The sequence below is a fragment of the Podarcis erhardii genome, assembly GCF_964252035.2.
Source record: "Podarcis erhardii genome assembly, chromosome: 7".
Taxonomy (NCBI): domain Eukaryota; kingdom Metazoa; phylum Chordata; class Lepidosauria; order Squamata; family Lacertidae; genus Podarcis; species Podarcis erhardii.
This window is the reverse complement of record NC_138511.1, coordinates 86,348,636-86,371,961: the sequence shown is the minus strand read 5'-3', so window position 1 is coordinate 86,371,961 and position 23,326 is coordinate 86,348,636. Positions and strand designations below refer to the sequence as shown.

Here is a 23,326-nt window from a genome sequence, read left to right as displayed (position 1 = left end):
CAAGCCTAGGAACAAACATCATGCTAAAACAAAGTAGTGTTTAATTTTGGTTTTTCTCCCTGATGAGGAAATTGCCCTGAGTGTTTCTAACCCAGTTTTGTCTCCTGGGACCCTTTCTGTTACTCCACAACACTCCTGACATTTCCAAACCCGAGTCCGTAAATAGATGCAAAAGCATCTGCAATTTTGTCATTTTCTGTAAAAACCACCCATTTTATTAATGTGTTTACGACTTGTGCTTCACGTCGTTTACTCCCTCAAGAGTGTTCCCTGACTCTGCAGTTCTGCCGCCCGTCTTTAGGCTTCCCGTTCTGCTCCTTTGAGTTTCTTCCTTCTCAAACTTTCCTCAAAACGTGACACTCATTTTCTGACTAGTATGCCACGGAGGTGGGAAACATTCATAGGCTGAATACATTGGAAGATGATTAAGAAACTTGTTCCGATCGTCGCAAAGAATCCTCGGAAGATCTTTTATTCCGGGGTGGGCGAAGCTACCCCAAAAGAAGCACAATGTGTGTGTCCCCCCCCCAACACCCTATACATCCCATTGACATAGTAGAGCAGGCATCCCCAACCTTTGGCCCTCCAGATGTTTTCGACTACAACTCCCATCATCCCTGACCACTGGTCCTGTTAGCTAGGGATCATGGGAATTGTAGTCCCAAAACATCTGGAGGACTGAGGTTGCCTATGCCTGCTATAGAGTAACATCTGTGATCCCTGGGAGCTCTCCGGGGTCCTGCAGCTCCTGCTATCTGACACAGGCTGCTCAGTTCCCTGCGATCTGCTGCTTGCTTGCATACATGTTCTGTTCACGAACCGTTACTCTGACTTTGTAGGCTTGATCCATCCTGGTATAAGGCCCCAGTGCAGAGCCCAGCATTTTTACTTTAGAGTAAAGCTCTCTGGGTGGTGACTCCACCCTTCTCAGGGCTTTTCTGTTTCTTGCATCCAACTGCAGCCTAGATCTCACTGACAAGATCTCTCAGAACTGGCTCTGGCTCTGTGGGCCTTGGTTTTTATCTCTCGGCAGCAGTGCTGAATCTTTGCCGGCAGACAGCGACATTGCCAGCCCTAGAGCGAGAGAGGGAGGTTTCTCCATTCAGCAAACCCTTTCAAGGGCCAGCTCCTTTTCATCGTTGGTTGCCAGGTATTAATCCGCAGCAGTTCCTAGACAGATAAAGGGCCCGGGAAGTGCCTTTCAGACAGCCCTGAGAGCCAGTGTGGTGTAGTGGTTAAGAGCGGTAGTCTCGTAATCTGGGGAACCGGGTTCGCGTCTCCGCTCCTCCACATGCAGCTGCTGGGTGACCTTGGGCCAGTCACAATTCTCTGAAGTCTCTCAGCCCCACTCACCTCACAGAGTGTTTGTTGTGGGGGAAAAAGGGAAGGAGATTGTTAGCCGCTTTGAGACTCCTTAAAGGGAGTGAAAGGCGGGATATCAAATCCAAACTCCTTCTCCTACTCCTCCTCTTCTTCTTCTTCTTCCCTCTGGTAGGTAGGGATCATGGGAGTTGTAGGCGAAAACACAGGGCCGTCTTAGCCATAGAGGCTAGTGGCGCAAGGTGCCAGGGCATCAAATTCTGGAGGGCGCCAGGGAAAAGGCAGAGGCTGGACGCGGCGCCTCCTGAGATCAACTTGCTGCCCTTGCCCGCCTCCACCATGCCAAATCAGCGCCGTGCCCGGAGCCTCCACTTGCCATGGCCACCATGGCACGAAGCAGCCAGCTGAGCCAGGAGCTGCCATGCCTAGACTCCGCCTCTTCCTCGCTGGAGGAGCTGCCCTCCAGCTGCTGCCCGCCTCCTCCAGCCCCGGCAGCGCCATCCTCCCTAAAAAAGGTTGGCAACTCTGGGAAAGGAGGGGCACCACACCAGACGGATCTTTGCACCAGGGTGCAGGATATGCTTAAGACGGACATGCCAAAACACGGATAACATCAATATGCTCATGAGCCAGCTAAGTCCTGAAGATAAAAAGACTTTTAATTTTGATGTTCGACAACTACACTGGGCAGAATATATGGGAAACAGAAGGGGAAGAAAAGGAGGCAGTGAGAGATTTTACTTTCTTGGGCTCCACAATCACTGCAGATGGTGACAGCAGCCACGAAATTAAAAGACGCCTGCTTCTTGGGAGAAAAGCAATGACAAACCTAGACAGCATCTTAAAAAGCAGAGACATCACCTTGCCAACAAAGGTCCGTATAGTTAAAGCTATGGTTTTCCCAGTAGTGATGTGTAGAAGTGAGAGCTGGACCATAAAGAAGGCTGATCACCAAAGAATGGATGCTTTTGAATTCTGGTGCTGGAGGAGACTCTTGTGAGTCCCATGGACTGCAAGAAGATCAAACCTCTCCATTCTGAAGGAAATCAGCCCTGAGTGCTCACTGGAAGGACAGATCGTGAAGCTGAGGCTCCAAGACATTGGCCACCTCATGAGAAGAGAAGACTCCCTGGAAAAGACCCTGATGTTGGGAAAGATGGAGGGCACAAGGAGAAGGGGACGACAGAGGACGAGATGGTTGGACAGTGTTCTTGAAGATACCAACATGAGCTTGACCAAACTGCGGGAGGCAGGGAAAGACAGGAGTGCCTGGCGTGCTCTGGTCCAGGGGGTCACGAAGAGTGACACGACTAAACGACTAAACAACAACAGCCAACCCCTTAGCCAACTTCGGAAGCTAAGGCTTAGGTCCTGGATAGCATTGCCAAAAAATTTAAACCATACTCTAATTTAAACATAGCCAGATCTTACTTACCCGAATTTTGCCAGTATCGCCCAGCCTCCTAGGCTGCCATCCATGCTAATGATCCTAATTTTGAGAGCACTCTGTCTGCCTAATTAAAAAGTGCCGTCTTTTCATGGTCATTATAGCTGGGCATCCCTTTAATGCCCCATTACAATTATACACAATCAGACAACACTCATCATTGGGCAGCTGTTGGGGGGAAACTTCTATTTTAATTGCTGGTTTTGAATCTCTTCTGATGTGTTCTAATTACTGCTTTTAACTAGTTTGTTTTCATCACTCTGTATTTTATAATGATGTTTTTAAGTATCGTAAGCCGCCTTGCATCCCAGCTTTGGAGGAAGGTGGAAGATAAGTACAGTGGTACCTCAGGTTAAGTACTTAATTCGTTCCAGAGGTCCGTTCTTAACCTGAAACTGTTCTTAACCTGAAGCACCACTTTAGCTAATGGGGCCTCCTGCAGCTGCCGCACCACCGCTACACGATTTCTGTTCTCATCCTGAAGCAAAGTTCTTAACCTGAGGTACTATTTCTGGGTTAGTGGAGTCTGTAACCTGAAGTGCCTGTAACCTGAAGCGTATGTAACCCGAGGTACCACTGTACATTAAATCGGTGTAACTTGCAATAATCACACAACCCTTCTGATAATCTTACAGATGTACCTCTTCTAAGACAAAGATAATATGGCGAGTGGCTTTAATAAAACCGTTTTCTCTTTGAATTGTTGTCTGAAGCTTAAAAAAAGGAGGGAAAATAAAACCCAAAATCCTGCCATTGTATCATTTAAATCAGGGGTCAGCAAACTTTTTCAGCAGGGGGCCGGTCCACTGTCCCTCACACCTTGTGAGGGGCCGGACAATATTTTGAAAAATAATAATAAATGAAGGAATTCCTATGCCCCACAAATAACCCAGAGATGCATTTTAAATAAAAGGACACATTCTACTTGTGTAAAAACACGCTGATTCCTGGACCGTCCGCGGGCCGGATTGAGAAGGCGATTGGGCTGGATCCGGCCCCCGGGCCTTAGTTTCCCTACCCATGATTTAAATCGTTTTTGTGCACCGCTCTTAGGGAAACACTGCAAACAATAAAAATAAAAAACGTCGTTGCTATTTCCATAGGACTTTGAAGAGCGCCAAATGTTTTGTCACCATTTCCCCTGCTTTCTTTCTTTCTTTCTTTTTTATTTTCTCCCCCTGCCCTTTGCAAAGCAAACATCCCCAGCCTGCATCTCCAGCAATGGTAAACACAACAGAGAGCAATAAGGTTTTCCCTAGACGCCACCCCTTCCCCCCCCCCCTTCCACTGCTGCTGCCTCAAAGTTGCTGGACGAGGCCTGGATTGCTTGTGCATCTCTGGATGAGGCCCCCACTCCTCAATCCAACGCAGCTGTGGGAACAGCTTCCAAGGGGTGCGATGCGCAGTCAAGCCCTGGGGAGGGCATGGAGCACAGCCCACGGTCCCCAGAGAGGAAGCGAAGTCGAGAGGAGCAGCGCACCTGTCTGCAATGATGCTTCTTCGCCCCCATGCTTTCCCTCCCAGCAGCTGTCTCCTCTCTCTCCCCGCTCTTGAATCACCCACTCCTCCTGCCTTGACAAGGCGCCTTTTAACTCCAGAGCATCAGCAGAGAAGACTGCCAGATGCGCTGGGCTGCGGCTGGATGGCAGAGGAGCCAGGAAGCAATCGCTCACCTTAACAGGTAAGCCTGTCTGCTTCTCATCCTAGTAAACAGAGACCCTAGCAACAGGGTCCCGGGACTCTGTCCCTTCTGCTTTCTCGTTCGCTCGTCTGGGATCCTTTAATTTCGAGAGGAGGCGACTGGAATAATAACACTGGAATGCATGGAGGCTAAATGTTGGAAGGTTTGGGACTGTTGCAGGAATATATGTATAGGTTGGGGGGGTTGCCCCTCCAGCAGATATCATGCACATGCAGCCCACTACCAAAACCAGCACAATCGCTTTTGGGACTTTTGTGATTTGTCCCTACAAAACACTTCATCGCAGTTTCTTCCTATCTATTCCAAGGGCCTTTGCTGCACGATACCAAATGTAAGAATTCACTGATAAATGTATCTATGTACTGGCTCACAGGGAAAACTTCAGAAATTCATATAGACCTGTGAGCTCAGCTACTCAGCAGCCCCTCTGCCTGGGTGATAATCCCTGGCATCCTGATACCTGAGTGCCAGACAGGTAGCCGTTCCAGAAAGAACAAACCCAGATGAAGACAAAAGGGTGCGATGAACTTGGCTGGGAAACAGGGAAATGTAAATATCTCTTTTGCTTCCTTGATGGGTGTTTGGTGGAGGGCAAGGAAAACCATGGGGCAGGGTCCAGGATGCTCAGATTACGGCCACCAGACCTCCCCTTTCGTGATGTAACCGTGATGTAACTGTGATGTAGTTTGGGGGGGTGTAACATAGGGATGAGCAGCTAATAAAAGTTTGGAGGCTCTTTTGTTTGGGGTTTCCATCTTGTTCCACCTTGTGGCAGGTGGGAGTCCTGCGGACAGTCTTCAATAAAGACCAAGCCTACTGGCTGCTGTTTTGCTCTGGTATTCCTGGCTGGTGTCCTTGTTTTTTTGTCCAAGGGAGCCCTCAGATTTCTCCGTTAACAGGACAAATAAAAGAAAGTTCTTCTTCGCTCAGTGCAGTGTTAAACTGTGGAACTCTCTGCCCCAGGAAGGAGCGAGGGACACTAATTAGGATGGCTTTAAAAGTGAATTAGACAAATTCATAGAGGAGAAAGCTAGCAGTGGCTATGAGCCACAAGGACGATGCTCTGACCCCAACAGTCAGAGGCAGAAATTGTTCTGAATACCAGTTGCTGGAGGGCAGAGGGCTCTTGTGCTTGAATCCTGCCCTTGAAACCTCAATTACTTATTACTACTGCTTGTGGCGCTGTGGGTTAAACCACTGAGCCTAGGGCTTGCCGATCAGAAGGTCGGCGGTTCGACGGGGTGAGCTCCTGTTGCTCGGTCCCTGCTCCTGCCAACCTAGCAGTTCGAAAGCACCTCAAAGTACAAGTAGATAAATAGGTACCACTCTGGCGGGAAGGTAAACGGCGTTTCCGTGCGCTGCTCTGGTTCTCCAGAAGCGGCTTAGTCATGCTGGCCACATGACCCGGAAGCTGTACACCCGGCTCCCTCGGCCAATAAAGCAAGATGAGCGCCGCAACCCTATGGCTTGAAAGGTTTCTGAAGATCTGTTAGAGCAGGCATAGGCAAACTCGGCCCTCCAGATGTTTTTGGGACTACAACTCCCATCATCCCTGACCACTGGTCCTGTTAGCTAGTGATGATGGGAGTTGTAGTCCCAAATCATCTGGAGGGCCGAGTTTGCCTATGCCTGGATTAGAGAAAGAAGAGGGTGGTTGTTGTTTTTTCCTGATTGGCAAGCAATCTTTTGTTTTGTGTGGCAGAGAAAATACAATTTTGGGAGGAGGGTGTGAAACTACCCCTGACTGGTTGCCAGGCGGAAGGTGATTTGGGCAGCTTTCATGTTGCAAACTGTTGTCTAGCCCCTGAAGATTTCAAATAGGCACTGTATTGATAATGACAGGCGGACACAAGTTTCAAAACTCCTTTGGATAACAACCTTTGGTTGCTTTCCAGCTCTGAAATTCTGCAAGGATCAATTGGAACACAATAATGGAATCTTTGCTATGACCCTGACTTTGATCTTAGAATTTGGAAATAAGTCCTGTTGATTTCTGTGGGGCTTCTCATTATTGAAGAGGCAACCAAGGCGTTTTTTGGGCAGGGGAGTCAAAGGGAAGGCCACAACTTTTATTTATTTTTTAAAATTAATATATGGGAAATGCCTTTAACAGCAGCTGGTTCTGAAAGTATATGAACAGTGGAAGCTTTTCATAGAATATAAAAGGGACTTGGCTGAGATGGCAAAGTTGAGGTGTTTAATTGGAGAAAAATTATTCCTGACATTTATTAAGGATTGGAAATTTCTTGTGGACTTTTTGTGTGAAGGAGAAAATGAAGATGAGAAAAATACTGGTTTATAGAAGGTAGAATGGATGGATCTTATGGACTGAATACTATATTTAGCTGCAGGACAGAGAGCTGGAAATCTTTTTCTCTTTCTCTTTTTTTCTCTTTCCTCTTTTGCTTTGTCTCTCCTTTGGTCTTCCTTTTTCTTGTCTCTTTTCTGCCTTTGTTTTGTTTTTTTAAACATTAAGTAGCTGTTTTATATCAATATATTATAAAAATATTCTTTGTCATGGGCATTCATTTTGAATGACCCACATATCTCCACCCACTACATTCATAATTTTATTTTTATATATATATATATATTAAGATTCTGAGGGAGTTGTCATTTCATTATATTTTTATGAGATGGGCCACGATGTGCTCAGGATAACAGAAGCCACCCCTCCATATGACCTGCACTGAATTTCTGAATAACTGTCAATGAATAAATGAAGAAAGAAGAAGTAGCTTTTCACAGAACGAAGAAAAGCATTCCCATCAAAGGATATCTTTGTGAAGCCAACTGCTATTAAAGGCAGAGGAGCAGGAATAAGGAAAAAGAGTTGGCAACCCTATGCGAGGGGAGCAGCGGTGTGTCCTTAAGGCTGAAAATAAGCCAAATTTTCTCGCAAGCTAAGGCTTGCTTCTGAGTAAAACTGCTGAGGACACGCAGGATCATTTCCTTTCCTTCTGTTTGGTTTTGCAGATTATCTCCATGTAAAAGAAAGGGCACAGGGCTGTTTCTGATCCTTATAATATCCTGGTTTCTGGCCAGGCCGTCTCTCCTTCTTTTAATCAAATAAAAAGGTATTTTTATTTAGTTTATACATGAGGAGGAGCAGACAGACCAGGTCTGCGTCAGAAGCCTAGGGAGCGGGAAGGGAGAGAGAAGGATGAGGGAAGAGGGAAGAGGAGGCTGGTGGCAAAGTCCTGGTTTGGGACAAGAGAGTTTGACCTCCGAAGTTTCCTGATAGAGAATAGAAGGGAAGAAATGGAGGCAATGAGAGATTTTACTTTCTTGGGCTCCATGATCACTGCAGATGGTGACAGCAGCCACGAAATTCAAAGATGCCTGCTTCTTGGAAGAAAAACAATGACAAACCTAGACAGAATCTTAAAAAGCAGAGACATCACCTTGCCAACAAAGGTCCGTATAGTTAAAGCTATGGTTTTCCCAGTAGTGATGTATGGAAGTGAGAGCTGGACCATCAAGAAGGCTGATCGCTGAAGAATTGATGCTTTTGAATTCTGGTGCTGGAGGAGACTCTTGAGAGTCCCATGGACTGCAAGAAGATCCAACCTCTCCATTCTGAAGGAAATCAGCCCTGAGTGCTCACTGGAAGGACAAATCCTGAAGCTGAGGCTCCAATACTTTGACCTCCTCATGAGAAGAGAAGACCCCCTGGAAAAGACCCTGATGTTGGGAAAGATGGAGGGCACAAGGAGAAGGGGACGACAGAGGACAAGATGGTTGGACAGTGTTCTCGAAGCTACCAGCATGAGTTTGACCAAACTGCGGGAGGCAGTGGAAGACAGAAGTGCCTGGCGTGCTCTGGTCCATGGGGGCACGAAGAGTCGGACACGACTAAATGACTAAACAACAACAACAACATTTTCATCAGAGAAAGACAGGGTGTGACATCTCTGCATCCGGAAGCTTCTCCCGCCTTTTCATCTCCTGCACACATAGATGTCAAATGCACACATCTCACAGCTGTCAACTTTTCTCTTTACTTGCGAGGAATCCTATTCCTTTTTTCTTTTTCCTTTCTCCTCCTGTGATGAGGCTGCATTTTAATATTTTAATGTTTCAGTATTTTAATTGTTGTATTTTAATCTTGTTTTCAACTTGTATTCATTCAACTTGTTTTTATTATTTCTTGTTAGCCACCCTGAGCTCAGCCTTGGCTGGGGAGGGTGGGGTATAAATAAAAATTATTATTATTATTATTCGGAATAAGGGAATTTCCCTTAAAAAAAGGCAAACGTTACAGCTATGACACATCTACATCAGTCAACAATTGCAACTTCTGTGCCAAGCCTACCTCACAGGGTCGTTGTAAAGAAAAAAAATGTGTGAAGGAAGGGAACGTGTGCAAGACCGTCAACAGATAAATGGAATGAAATAAAATTTTAGGGGTAAGCTGCCTTGAGTCCCTGTCATGAAAAAGGTGGGGAAGAAGAAGAAGAAGAAGAAGAAGAAGAAGAAGAAGAAGAAGAAGAAACAACTGAGGGAATGATCAGGACCATACCAGAGAGTAAAATCTTATTGAACCTAGTGGGACTTACTTCTGAGTAAAATTGCTTAGGATTGCAGTATAAGGCTCCATTGACAATAATAAACAGTCCACACGTTTCCTAAGAAATGGCTGGCTGCTGAAACATTGCAATGCAATCATTTAACGTGGATTGGCGACATTTTCCTTCAAAATTACAAAATTTGTACGCCATGCTCGCCATTACCTTCATTTGACACAGGTGATTTGTTTTCAGGATAAACAGGACTCCCGTTTTTTTTACACCTATGCACAGACACGCTACCTGTTCTCCAAGACATGGAGGGGAGCAAAAAAAAAAAAAAAGGGAAAATGGGACATTCTGGGATCAAATCAGAAAATGGCATGGCTTCTGTAATTGCAGGACTGTCCCTGGAAAATAGGGACACTTGGAGGGTATGAGAGTAAGGTAGTATCCGCAGGTGCCAGGGACAAGCAGTGAGGCATTGGAACAGCTCTGGTTGTTGTTTAGTCGTGTCCGACTCTTCGTGCCCCCGTGGACCAGAGCACGCCAGGCACTCCTGTCTTCCACTGCCTCCCGCAGTTTGGTCAAACTCATGCTGGTAGCTTCGAGAACACTGTCCAACCATCTCGTCCTCTGTCGTCCCCTTCTCCTTGTGCCCTCCATCTTTCCCAACATCAGGGTCTTTTCCAGGGAGTCTTCTCTTCTCATGAGGTGGCCAAAGTACTGGAGCCTCAGCTTCAGGATCTGTCCTTCCAGTGAGCACTCAGGGCTGATTTCCTTCAGAATGGAGAGGTTTGATCTTCTTGCAGTCCATGGGACTCTCAAGAGTCTCCTCCAGCACCATAATTCAAAAGCATCCATTCTTCGGCGATCAGCCTTCTTTATGGTCCAGCTCTCACTTCCATACATCACTACTGGGAACACCATAGTTTTAACTATACGGACCTTATGTGTGGGGTATAAATAGTAAAATTATAATGATGGAATGGCCTTCTTTATGGTCCAGCTCTGATATTGGTGCCCAAATAAGATTCAGTTTCTGGTCAAACCAGCTTCTGTACATGAAACTGGAATGCCAACTTGCCCTTTGCTTCTGGGAGCAAAATGTCTTGAACCGGCTCTGTTTGGAATTACGGGGAGAAGACGACACACGACTTGCCTTGTTGTCCCTTCCCTGTTTCCTCTGTCCTGCTGCTGCACCCCTAATGTGCCCAGCCGGATGAGGCCGGCCCCCTCCTGTTTTAAAGTGCATTGCGGAGAAGTGAGCATCGATTTCCAATTTTTACTTCCTCCTGACAGCTTTTAGCCAAGTAAACATCGCTGAGCGCGGAAACAAGACACTGACAGCTTGTGGATAAATGCCTGAGGGCTTCTTTTGCATCCTGAAAAGCGAAAGGAGGGAGGAGAAGCGGAGTGCGGCCCAGTGGTTAGAGCAGCCTTCGCCAGCCTGCTTTTGGCTGCTTGGGACCACAGCACACAGCCAAAGCTGGCGGAGAGCAACTGGTTGGAGGGAGTCGGTCTCTCAAGGCATCTTGCTAAGCACACACTCTTGGCGGGTTCCCGTGAGAACCTTCCGGAACAGCAGCTGACAGAATGAGAAGTCTAGGGCCTATTTTTAGGGCACTTAGTTTTGAACATCCCTCTGTGGCCTAGGAATATAGGGGCAAGGGGACTCGGGCTGGAAGGAAGTGGATTAGCTGCAGAAAAGGACCCAAAAGGAGCCCAGATTTTGGGAACTGGCAATAGCAGCCTGCATAAACCTCTGCCCAACAGGGGAGTGTCGGTTAAATTCCAGGTGACCCATTTATTCTGATCTGTTTGCAGGGAGGTTAGACAAAGCTGAGTCATGCAAGCGTCACCCACACTTTCTGGTGCATTTCCTTGTCGCTTGTTGTTGTTGTTGTTAGTCGTGTCTGACACTTCGTGACCCCCTGGACCAGAGCACGCCAGGCACTCCTGTCTTCCACTGCCTCCCGCAGTTTGGGCAGACTCATGCTGGCAGCTTCGAGAACACTGTCCAACCATCTCGTCCTCTGTCTTCCCCTTCTCCTTGTGCCCTCCATCTTTCCCAACATCAGGGTCTTATCCAGGGAGTCTTCTCTTCTCATGAGATGGCCAAAGTATTGGAGCCTCAGCTTCAGGATCTGTCCTTCCAGTGAGCACTCAGGGCCGATTTCCCTAAGAATGGAGAGGTTTGATCTTCTTGCAGTCTATGGGACTCTCAAGAGTCTCCTCCAGCACCAGAATTCAAAAGCATCCATTCTTCGGCGATCAGCCTTCTTTATGGTCCAGCTCTCACTTCCATACATCACTACTGGGAAAACCATAGCTTTAACTATACGGACCTTTGTTGGCAAGGTGATGTCTCTGCTTTTGTTGAACAAGAGCCCCATATCAATGTGAATTGAGCATCCCGAATTTGCCAGTATGCAGTTGAATCTCATCTAGAAATCGGAGCTACCTGGAAAGACTCTGTGGTTTTTCTCTTTTAAATTTTTTTTTAATTTATTTTTAATTTCAGGTAACAAACCCATACAAGGAATATGCAGCTTAGTAGTTCTACAGAGAAGAACGTAAAATGTTTAATAGACTATTGTATTTTAATATTCTGTTGAAAGCAGCCCAGAGTGGCTGGGGAAACCCAGCCAGATGGGTGGAATATAAATAAATTATTATTATTATTATTATTATTATTATTATTATTATTATTTCACCCCCAGAACTCTTCCACCGAACGTGGGTCCAGTGTGGATGGAGGCGGACTCCCACTGCAGAAGGCTGCTAGCCAGAGGAGCCTGAGATGGATGCCCCTCACTGGCCTCGTGTCTGTTCCTCAGCCGAAGCATGCAGGGATCCCTTGATCTCTTCCTTTTGCTTGTCTTGCTCCAAAAGAACGCGGAGGTGAGGCTGGGGGCGAGGAGCAGGGTCTCATCCGCATCCTAAAACAGCCGACACTCGGGTTGTGAACATGATCCATGCGGGAATGCACATTCGCAACCTGCAGCGGCACGTCTGCACATGCGCAGGTTGTGATTCGGTGCTTTGCGCAGAAGCGGCAAATCACGACCCGTGCATGCGCAGATGTGCAGGCATGGGTTGCGTTCTATTCATGTTGCGAACGGGCCTCCAGAACAGATGCCGTTCACAACCAGAGGTACCACTGTACAGGGTAATTTATGGGCCTAATAGGTATCTAAAGCCATTTGCGCATGTTGCCATGCAACCTGTTAAGTTGTGGGTGAACATATCAGACGACTCAGCGATTCTTTAAACAGCTCTTGCTTATTCACAGGCCAGAACAGAACTGAACTGAAGGGTTCAGCCAGCCTGCTTACATAGAGCTCAGCTAGAAGGCAACAGTAACAACTTTCTGTAACTATCCAATCACTGAATGTCACTTTCAATCCCTTATTTGCATATGTGGACCTGAGTGAAAACTATCTACAGTATCCCCCTGCTGGCCCAGGGTGAGAACTTCAGTACATAACACAACCAGTCCATACAGAATGTAGGCACCCTATATAGAGAAAGGAGCAAACCCGTGATATTTTAGGGAGCAGGCTAGCAGGCGGGGGCCCATGACTTACATCATAGGAGCCTACACAACACAAAACACCGTTGCTGTATGTAGGTTTTATTTTATTAGTTTTTTATCTTATATTTTGGAAATGTACATCCAGGGGTTTTTTCCTCTTTAATTTTTTGGGGGCCCCCCAAGAGAGTGGGGCCCTAAGCTATAGATTGTTTAGCTTCTACGTAAATCCGGCACTGATCGTACAGTTGGGAGGGTTGCCTAATTCTTTCGGGCTTTGGAGCACCTTTGGGAATCTAAGAAACATGGGCCCCACAGAATCACCCAAATCACAGCAGGAAGGGGGCACCAACACAAACAACAGGTAAAACAAAAACAAAACCTAATAAAGCACAGGCAGCCCCCCCCCCTGCCCCAAAGCCCTCAATTTATTTTTTTTAAATGAGAGGGGCAAGGTGGGGGAATGAACCTGCAGGTAAAGTACACACTAAGCAAAATAAATATACGTCCTGCTGCTGTTCAGGGGCCTGACACGCAAAAATGCAAGCAAAGCTTTTTCTTTGGTGTGATGATGAAGCGATAGAAATTGCTTTCTCTGCTTGCTTTCTGTGGACCAGGCTGCAATTTCAAGGCTCAGGTGCAAGGCTTGCAAAAATAATAATCATAATAAGTGGGCAACTAACCTAAGTAAACGTCAGGCAACTTTGGGAAGAGCTATGTACTCTGGCAAGGGACGCGGGTGGCGCTGTGGGTTAAACCACAGAGCCTAGGATTTGCCAATCAGAAGGTTGGTGGTTCGAATCCCCGCGATGGGGTGAGCTCCTGTTGTTCGGTCCCTGCTCCTGCCAACCTAGCAGTTTGAAAGCACGTCCAAGTGCAAGTAGATAAATAGGTACCACTCCAGCAGGAAGGTAAATGGCGTTTCCATGCGCTGCTCTGGTTTGCCAGAAGCGGCTTAGTCATGCGGGCCACATGACCCGGAAGCTGTACGCCGGCTCCCTCAGCCAATAAAGCAAGATGAGCGCCGCAACCCCAGAGTCGGCCACGACTGGACCTAATGGTCAGGGGTCCCTTTACCTTTACCTTTAAGTAACCTAACTAAACATCAGGCAACTTTTGGAAGAGCTATGTCCTCTGGACAAAACCTTTAGGTGACTAGCTGATATGTACCTGTTGTTGTTGTTTCATTTCCCTCCCCTGTCGCAGGCAAGCTCCACCGAAAACTCAGCCAAAGAGATGTTTGAGGCATGGCAGCAGTACCAGGCAGCCTGCTATCGCAAGATCCTGGAGGACCCGCGTCCCACAAGTGAGAGAGAGAGCATGGGATCTTCTTCCCCTTTGGCCTGATTCAACGGAGTTTTTCTTATGCTCTTAGCAGTATAATGAAGTCTCTTCCAAACCACTGCTTTATTGAGCATCCGTCCTGGTTTGTTTGCACAGTGTCTGCAGAGAGGTTAAATAGCGTTGCGTCAAGTAATTGCTGTCCCATGTTGTAAATAAAAATTGCCCTTTTCCCTTATGGGGTATCCAAGAGCCCATATAGAGTCCTTACATAGGTTCCCTATTGGTAGGAGAGAATAACAGAGGCCTACCAGAGAATATTGAGAAGCAAAGCAGCTAGTAAGCTTGATCTTTATTGATCTGTTGCAACAGGGTGCTCCCCTCACCCGCAGGAGAGAGGAGGGACCCTGAAAAATGGTGTGCAAGGCCTTATAAAGACTTTTAAAATTGCCACCCTGTAGATCAAGACCACCCCCAGAAACATCATACATATATCACAGAAGGGGTGTAACCTAAGACCACCCCTCAGATACATCACACCTACATCACAGAAAAGGCGATCTAAAACAGAAATTTGAATATTGTTTTTCTCCTGTCGTTGTTTATCTCCTGTCTGGCAGGTTACTTGATTGGATTGCCTGGGTAGCCTGGCCAGTCTTTTGTAGTGATACTTTGTTCCTGGGCCAGGTCACAGGCTCACACCTTATTCATATCTTAAATGTGTCCTTAAGACAGGATTTGTGAGGAAAGAGACAATGGGGAGGTTTCCCACTTTGACCTTGCAGAGAAAACATTTGCTCAGTTTAGGAATCAAAATGGTTCCAGGTCGGTCTTCCTGTGTGGATCTATGTATGTGCTTGGTTGGTACACTTATGAACATTTCCATATATCTAAGACCATAAAATTCCTATCATAGCCACGCTTTCCAGTTCATTCATTTTCCGTATTGCAAAAAGTCTGTTGTGGGGGGCGGGGGGAGAAAAGGATCTGTTATCCAAGGTTGCTGATGAAAGGTGTTGCATGATCAAAGCTGATGAGATACAATCTGATCATGCAACCTGAATTTGACAGCATGTGATTGAATCTCCAATAATAGGCACAGCTTTGAAATGTCCCAACTTGCCCACCCTCCCTCTCTTTCATCCTGCCTTCTCCAGGAATCCAAAGTTTTTTAAGTTCAAATGTCGCCAAGAAGCGGTATCTTGCAAATGAAATTTCTTGTGCAAGGCTGTTTGGCCGGTACGCCAAAATTTGCCCAACTTTTCCCAAGAATGGCGTTTCGCTTTATTTATTTCTGTTTCGTTTGTTTACTAAATTTGCATTAACGCTCTTCATCCGTCGATTCCGGGGCGGTTTGCGACACAAAAACACAAAATAAAAAACACGGAATACATAATATAAACCAAAAACAACAAGAAACAAACAAACAAAAAACCCTTCCCCCCCACCCCACTCACAAACACATTTTAAAGTGTATAGGTTGGGTGTTTTCCGATACCTGATTTACTTGTTAATGTTCACAAACATGGCTCCCCAACAACTGACATTCGGAAGGTAGACTTCTCCTGAAGGCAGAAGCTCTATTATGCCACCATGAACAGCAGTCATTGAGAGATCCCCTTCTTCCTGCTGTTGCTCTGTCCCTTGGCTTAATCCCCCTTTCAAAAGCGTTGAACGACCTCTTCCCCCTTTGCTCTGCCCTTCTTCCAGGTCTGGTGTGCAACCGTACATTTGACATGTACGCCTGCTGGGGCGATGCTCTTCCAAACACCTCTGCCAAGGTCCCTTGCCCCTGGTACCTGCCTTGGCACCAGCAAGGTAAGTATAGATGCAAAGGCACCCAATACGGTTCATTCATCTCTTAAGTCTTGGAATCAATTTGATTCCTTCCCCCTGTTCCTTTTTCCTTTCTCCTCCTGTGATGGAACTCCTATTTGGGGACTTCCCTGGCTTTTTTCTGGCCCATGTAGGACCAGTCTGGATAGTTAGCCTTGGTGAATGAAGACTTGACGTTTTCATCCCCCAAAAAAGTTTTTGATTTGAGTTTCCATTGAAATGAGGCTGTATTTTAATGTTTTAATGTTGTATTTTAATCTTGTTTTTAAGTTGTATTTCAATCAATTTGTTTTTATATCGGGTGTTAGCCGCCCTGAGCCCGGTCTTGGCTGGAGAGAGTGGGGTATAAATAAATTTTGTTGTTGTTGTTGTTGTTGTTGTTGTTAAGTCTGGGCCCCCAGACTGGTTGCAATGTTTGCTAACTTTCAGAACTGTTGTTTCTGCATTGGAAGGGGTTGGACTAGATGACTCTCGGGTTCCCTTCCAATTTTATGATTCTATATAACAACAACAACAACAACAACAACAACAACAACAACAACAACAACAACAAAACAGCAACATTTATTTATTTATTTATTTATTCATTCATACATACATACATACATACATACCTCAGCCATCTCTGGTCGGCTCCCAACAGAATATTAAAAACACGATGAAACATTGAACATTAAAAACAGGGTTGCCTTGAGATGTCTTCTAAAAGTCAGATACAGTGGTACCCTGGCTGTCGAACTTAATCCGTTCTGGGGGTCTGTTTGACTCCCGGAACTGTTCAAAAACCAAGGCGCGACTTCTGATTGGCTGCAGGAGCTTCCTGCACCCAATTGGAAACTGTGTCGGACATTGGGCTTCCAAAGACATCTGGTGGGAGGGTGTTGCATGGGGCGGGCACCACCACCGAGAAGGCCCTTTCTGCCTGGTTCCCTGTAACTTCACTTCTCGCAGGGAGGGAACCGCCAGACGCCCTCGGAGCTGGACCTCAGTGTCCGGCCAGAACGATGGGGGTAGAGATGCTCCTTCAGATATACAGTACTGGGCTGAGGCCGTTTAGGGCTTTAAATGGTGTCACCAATGATTCTTCTGAGCACAGCAGAATGGGATACAACTATGAAATCAAATTGTATTGTCATGGATATACGTTATTCGTATTTTTATTATTATAATCAAACCATCTGTATCTTCTTCCTGCCTCTTCCTCCTTCCCCAAAACGTCCTCTGCAGTTCGAGGTGGCTTTGTGTTCCAGAAATGCGGCCCAGACGGACAGTGGGTGGTGGATGAGTCGGGGCACCCATGGCGAGATCATTCTCAGTGCGAAGCCGTCGACAAAGAGCTCCCCTTCCAGGTGAACTCATTGCACCACAAACTCCACATCTGAAAAGCAGGGAGGAGGGAAAGAAGAGACCTTCCTTAATAAGAGTCGCTCTGGATTCTTAATCCATATTTAATGCGTTTGTGCTTTAAATGCTCAGTCTTTGGTTTCCCCTCCCCCCCCAAAAAATTATTAGTTTTCACAATATTATAAACAAACAAACAAACAAACACACAAAACAGACAAACATAAATCATAGCCTTATTCAAAATTACAGTTATTAACTTTGTTAAGTGACTTCCTCGCTTCCCCTTGGTTGAATTTCATTGCATCAGTGGCGTAGCGTGGGGGGTGCAGGGGGGGCCGGCCGCACCGGGCGCAACATCTGGGGGTTAGGGTTAGGGGGCGCAAATCCACGGGTTAGGGGGCGCAAATTACTTGCCTTGCCCCGGGTGCTGACAACCCACGCTATGCCACTGCATTGCATGTCCTTTTAAAGGTTTTCCAAATCCCAATTTTTATGAGATTTAACTTAAAGATCCTTAGATCTTCATCTTATGGAATTAAACATATTGATTCATCACTTAACATAAATAAAATCCGAAGCCCATTAAGTATCTGCAAGCTGTTTTCAGTTAGTTTAACTTAACAAATTTAACTAAATAACCATTAAATTTATTCCACTCTTCTTGATCTCCTCCTTCTGGTCGTGGACTCTTCCGGTTAGGTCAGCTAGCTCCGAAAAATCCATCATCTTCATCTGCTATTCTTCTGTTGTTTTGTAATTCTTGGGTTTTCCACTTTTTAGCTAACAAAATGCGAGCAGCAGTTGTGGCATACAAAAATAATTTAACATCTTTCTTGGGCAGTTCCAAACCTGTTATTCCAAGAAGAAAGGCCTCTGGTTTCTTTATAAATGTATATTTCAACATTTTTTTCAATTCATTATAAAACTTTTCCCTTTCACAAGTCTTTCACCTTGGGACAGGTCCAAAAATGTTCAGTCTTTGGAAAGCACTGCTACTGAGGGCTGCTGCAAGCCGTAATCCATCTCACGAGTAGATTAATCGACAAAAACTCAACTAAAGATATCTCCTACCAGTGTACAAAACTTTCTGGATGCTGTGAATATTGTGGACTTGAATTTTGATGATGATGAGTTATACGGACAGATTAATGCTTTTGGTGTGTGTGTGTCCCAGTGTGTGTGTGTGTGTGTGTAATATGATATGATATGATATGATATGATATGATATGATATGATATGATATGATATGACATGATATGATAATGTTTAGGGAAGCTTTTAATGTTTAACAGACCAATGTATTTTAATACATTGACCATAGTAGAAAATTGGGAGAAGAGGAAAGAAGGAATTAAATATGCCTTTCCATCTAACAAACGGCATCAGTTTTCATCCATTAAACTCTCAGTGATCTTCCACTTTCATCCCCACCTCAAAAAAAGGCAGCTGCACTGAGGTTTTGATTTACACGATAACGTATTTCATGTACCTGCTGCGCCGAGAAAAGGCAGATATTCAATTAGCTAAAAAGCCTTGAATCGCTGGACGGATCTTTTTCCCTTTTGCAAATGAATAATAGCACATATCAGGATTTTGAGAATCAAACATTTCGCCATCAAAATTGGAGGTAACTCTGGGCAAAGAAGCCTAGGGAGGCTTTTTAGATGCAGAAGCATACCCTCTGATATTTCTCCGATGAAAATAGGGATGTCAATAATAATAATAATAATAATAATAATAATAATAATAATAATAATAATAATGGTAAGCCTGCCCATTTGACTGGGTTGCCCCAGCCACTCTGGGTGGTTTCCAACATAATAAAATGTTAAACATTAAAACCTTCCCTATACAGGGCTGCCTTCAGATGTTTTCTAAAGATTGTATCTACTTGGCTTGAGGGTGGCATAACTCCATACCCTCCAACATTCCTCTGATGAAAATAGGGATGTCGTAAGGGAAAGGACAGGGACGCGGGTGGCCCTGTGGGTAAAACCTCAGCGCCTAGGACTTGCCGATCGCATGGTCGGTGGTTCGAATCCCCGCGGCGGGGTGCGCTCCCGTTGCTCGGTCCCAGCGCCTGCCCACCTAGCAGTTCGAAAGCACCCCTAAGTGCAAGTAGATAAATAGGGACCGCTTACTAGCGGGAAGGTAAACGGCGTTTCCGTGTGTTGCGCTGGCTCGCCAGATGCAGCTTGTCACGCTGGCCACGTGACCCGGAAGTGTCTGCGGACAGCGCTGGCCCCCGGCCTCTTGAGTGAGATGAGCGCACAACCCTAGAGTCTGTCAAGACTGGCCTGTACGGGCAGGGGTACCTTTACCTTTAAGGGAAAGGACGCGGGTGCGCTGTGGGACGCGGGTGGCTCTGTGGGTTAAACCACAGAGCCTAGGACTTGACGATCAGAAGGTCGGGGGTTCAAATCCCCGCGACGGGGTGAGCTCCCGTTGCTCGGTCCCAGCTCCTGCCAACCTAGCAGTTCGAGAGCACATCAAAGTCCAAGTAGATAAATAGGTACCGCTCCGGCGGGAAGGTAAACGGTGTTTCCGTGCGCTGCACTGGTTCTGAATAATAATAATAATAATAATAATAATAATAATAATAATAATAATAATAATAATAATTGTTTGTTTGTTTGTTTACACCCCGGCCATCTGGCTGGGTTTCCCCGGCCACTCTGGGCGGCTTCCAACAGGATATTAAAAACACAATAACACATCAAACATGGAAACTTCCCTAAACAGGGCTGCCTTCAGATGTCTTCTAAAAGCCAGATACAGTGGACGCTCAGGTTGCGAATGCGATCCATGCAGGATTCACGTCCGCAACCCGCAGTGGCGCATCTGCGCATGCGTGGGTTGCGATGCGGCGCTTCTGCGCATGCGTGACTGCTGAAACCCGGAAGTAACTCGTTCCGGTACTTCCGGGTTTCGGCGGTCTGTAACCCCAAAAAACGCAACCTGAAGTGTAGTTGTTTATTTCCTTGAAATCTGATGGGATGGCGTTCCACAGGGCGGGTGCCACTACCGAGAAGGCCCTCTGCCTGGTTCCCTGTAACCTCACTTCTCGCAGGGAGGGAACCGCCAGAAGGCCCCCAGTGCTGGACCTCAGTGTCCGGGCAGAACGATGGGGGTGGAGATGCTCCTTCAGGTATACTGGGTCTTTGAGGCCGTTTAGGGCTTTCAAGGTCAGCACCAACACTTTAAACACTCTTTCCTTCCAGACCTTTTGCTCATAAGCCTATTAATAGTGATGCTTTTCCTGCGTCACTTGCAACCTGTGATGGAGGTGCCCTTTTCCGCTGAGGTGTATTCCAGCTGTGTTTCTGTTTCCTCCCCCCCCCCCCAGAAACATTTGTGGATTCTGGAGCAGTTCCGACTGATGTACACAGTGGGCTACTCCCTTTCGTTGGTGGCTCTGCTTGCGGCCTTCATCCTGTTGGCAGTTTTCAGGTACTGAGAAAGACGACATGGGGCACTGCCTTCCCCCGGGGTACCACGCAGGAAAAACGAGAGGTATTGAAAGATGTGGGTGTGTGGTTTGAATAATCACACCTGCCAAGAGAGGCTTCCGCTAAAGCAAGGGTCAGCAAACTTTTTCAGCAGGGGGCCGGTCCACTGTCCCTCAGACCTTGCGGGGGACCGGACTATATTTTGAAAAATAAAATAAAATTATTGAACTCCTATGCCCAGATGCATTTTAAATAAAAGCACGCATTCTGCTCATGTAAAAACACCAGGCAGGCCCCACAAATAACCCAGAGATGCATTTGAAAGAAAAGGACACATTCTACTCATGTAAAAACATGCTGATTCCCGGACCGTCTGCGGGCTGGATTTAGAAGACAATTGGGCTGGATCCGGCCCCCGGGCCTTAGTTTGCCTACCCATGCACTAAGGCATGCCCCTTAGAACAGAGTAGTGCAACAGCTCCCCCTGCTGACTATTAAAAAGTTAACCACACAGTGCACATCAATGCACTTTGGTGTGGTTCAGTAAACACTAGTGCAAGGATGGGATGTGTGGGGTTCATAAACCCACCTTATATCGAATGTATGTGACTACTTTATTACATGAGCACTGTTCCACAGCATTTGATATTTTCATTTACATACATTCATTTGATATAAGATGGGTTTATGAAGCAATTCTATATCCTCCCACCACACTGGCGAAGAATTCTACAAAACAGTAGTCAATATCCGGAATCACTATTCAGTGTTAAACATCATATTTGCAGAATACACAAAGCTTCACAGCTTGTCTTTCATCGTTCAAAGTCTGGTACCTTGCTTCATTCAAAGATTTTCAGAGACTTTGAGGCTAAAGATTCCATTTTGTACTTGTTATGGTTTGAAAGAATTCTATAAAGATTGTCTATGCATATATACATGGTCATCGTGTTGCCTAGACATTGCTGACGTTCTCTTTGCAACACAAGGGTTTGTTTGGTAACTCCTGCAGCCAAGCTGGTGCCAAACATATTGCTCTGCTTTCCTTTGGACCACATCAGCCAGGCTGAGAGTGGGGTTTCTTGTCATCTGGGCAACCCAGGACCTCCATACACACTGCCCAGACTTGTGCCCCAGAGGGCTTGGAATCAACTTGATTCCCTCCCCCTTTCTTTTTTCCTTTCTCCTCCTGTGAAGAGACTGCATCTTAATGTTTTAATGTTGTATTTTAATCTTATTTTTTTAAGTTGTATTTTAATCAACTTGTTTTTATTATTGGTTGTTAGCCACCCTGAGACCGGTCTTGGCTGGGGAGGGCAGGGTATGAATAAAATTTATTATTACAGTGGTACCTCAGGTTACATACGCTTCAGGTTACAGACTCCGCTAACCCAGAAATAGTGCTTCAAGTTAAGAACTTTGCTTCAGGATGAGAACAGAAATCGTGCTCCGGCGGCGCGGCAGCAGCAGGAGGCCCCATTAGCTAAAGTGGTGCTTCAGGTTAAGAACAGTTTCAGGTTAAGTACGGACCTCCGGAACGAATTAAGTACTTAACCCGAGGTACCACTGTATGAATAAAACAAAAACAACAAGTGCAAGAATGAGCTTTGGTCTCCGTTAAAACCCTGTCTAGCCGTCTTGGATCCTGGCTCGAGGTGCAGATATGGGGCACAACTGACTTCTCCCTGCCCATTGTTCTCTGCCCACTAACAGGAAACTCCGTTGCATCCGCAATTACATCCACATGAATCTCTTCGCGTCCTTCATGCTGCGGGCCGTCTCCATCCTCACCCGGGACACCTTCCTGCAGCTGCACTTCCCCAAGGACTTCCAGGACAAAGGCGACCTCTCCCACCTTCCTTTGGGACAGGTATCGCTGCAACTGCAATTTGAGGGAGGGTAGGTGGGAAGGTTTGCAAACCTAGACAGAATCTTAAAAAGCAGAGACATCACCTTGCCGACAAAGGTCCGTATAGATAAAGCTATGGTTTTCCCAATAGTGATGTATGGAAGTGACAGCTGGACCATAAAGAAGGCTGATCGCCGAAGAATGGATGCTTTTGAATTCTGGTGCTGGAGGAGACTCTTGAGAGTCCCATGGACTGCAGGAAGATCAAACTGATCCATTCTGAAGGAAATCAGCCCTGAGTGCTCACTGGAAGGACAGATCCTGAAGCTGAGGCCACCTCATGAGAAGAGAAGACTCCCTGGAAAAGACCCTGATGATGGGAAAGATGGAGGGCACAAGGAGAAGGGGACGACAGAGGACGAGATGGTTGGACAGTGTTCTCGAAGTTACCAGCAAGAATTTGACCAAACTGCGGGAGGCAGTGGAAGACAGGAGTGCCTGGCGTGCTCTGGTCCAGGGGGTCACAAAGAGTCGGACACGACTAAACGACTAAACGACAATAAGAACAACAAGGTGGGAAGGGTCCAGCTGGGACCAGAGGGGCAGCATTGGCGTAGTGCTGGGAGATCCTGGACAGACCAAAGAAATTAATTCAAGCAAGGCATAATAATAATAATAATAATAATAATAATAATAATAATAATAATTTGTTATTTATACCTTGCCCATCTGGCTGGGTTTCCCCAGCCACTCTGGGCGGCTCCCAACAGAATATTAAAATACAATAACCTATTAAACATTAAAAGCTTCCCTAAACAGGGCTGCCTTCAGATGTCTTCTAACAGTCTGGTAGTTGTTGTTCTCTTTGACATCTGGTGGGAAGGCGTTCCACAGGGCGGGCGCCACCACCGAGAAGGCCCTCTGTCTGGTTCCCTGTAACTTGGCTTCTCGCAGCAAGGGAACCGCCAGAAGGTGCTTGGAGCTGGACCTCAGTGTCCGGGCAGAACGATCGGGGTGGAGATGTTCCATAAACTATGGAACTTACTCCTGCAGAA

The 23,326-nt window shown here is 46.3% G+C and overlaps 1 protein-coding gene across 1 annotated transcript in view; it reads left to right on the top strand.

Annotated features, from left to right (window-relative positions):
• Nucleotides 1-4,189: 4,189 nt before the first annotated feature.
• Nucleotides 4,190-23,326, top strand: part of GIPR (gastric inhibitory polypeptide receptor) — a 29,330-nt gene continuing 10,193 nt past the window's right edge. Inside the window, exons 1-7 of the mRNA XM_081869169.1 lie at nucleotides 4,190-4,448; nucleotides 11,701-11,881; nucleotides 13,719-13,818; nucleotides 15,504-15,611; nucleotides 16,857-16,978; nucleotides 20,320-20,423; nucleotides 22,136-22,292. Coding sequence (XP_081725295.1) covers nucleotides 11,825-11,881; nucleotides 13,719-13,818; nucleotides 15,504-15,611; nucleotides 16,857-16,978; nucleotides 20,320-20,423; nucleotides 22,136-22,292 — 648 coding nt within the window. The 5' untranslated portion in view covers nucleotides 4,190-4,448; nucleotides 11,701-11,824. The remainder of the gene's footprint in view (nucleotides 4,449-11,700; nucleotides 11,882-13,718; nucleotides 13,819-15,503; nucleotides 15,612-16,856; nucleotides 16,979-20,319; nucleotides 20,424-22,135; nucleotides 22,293-23,326) is intronic.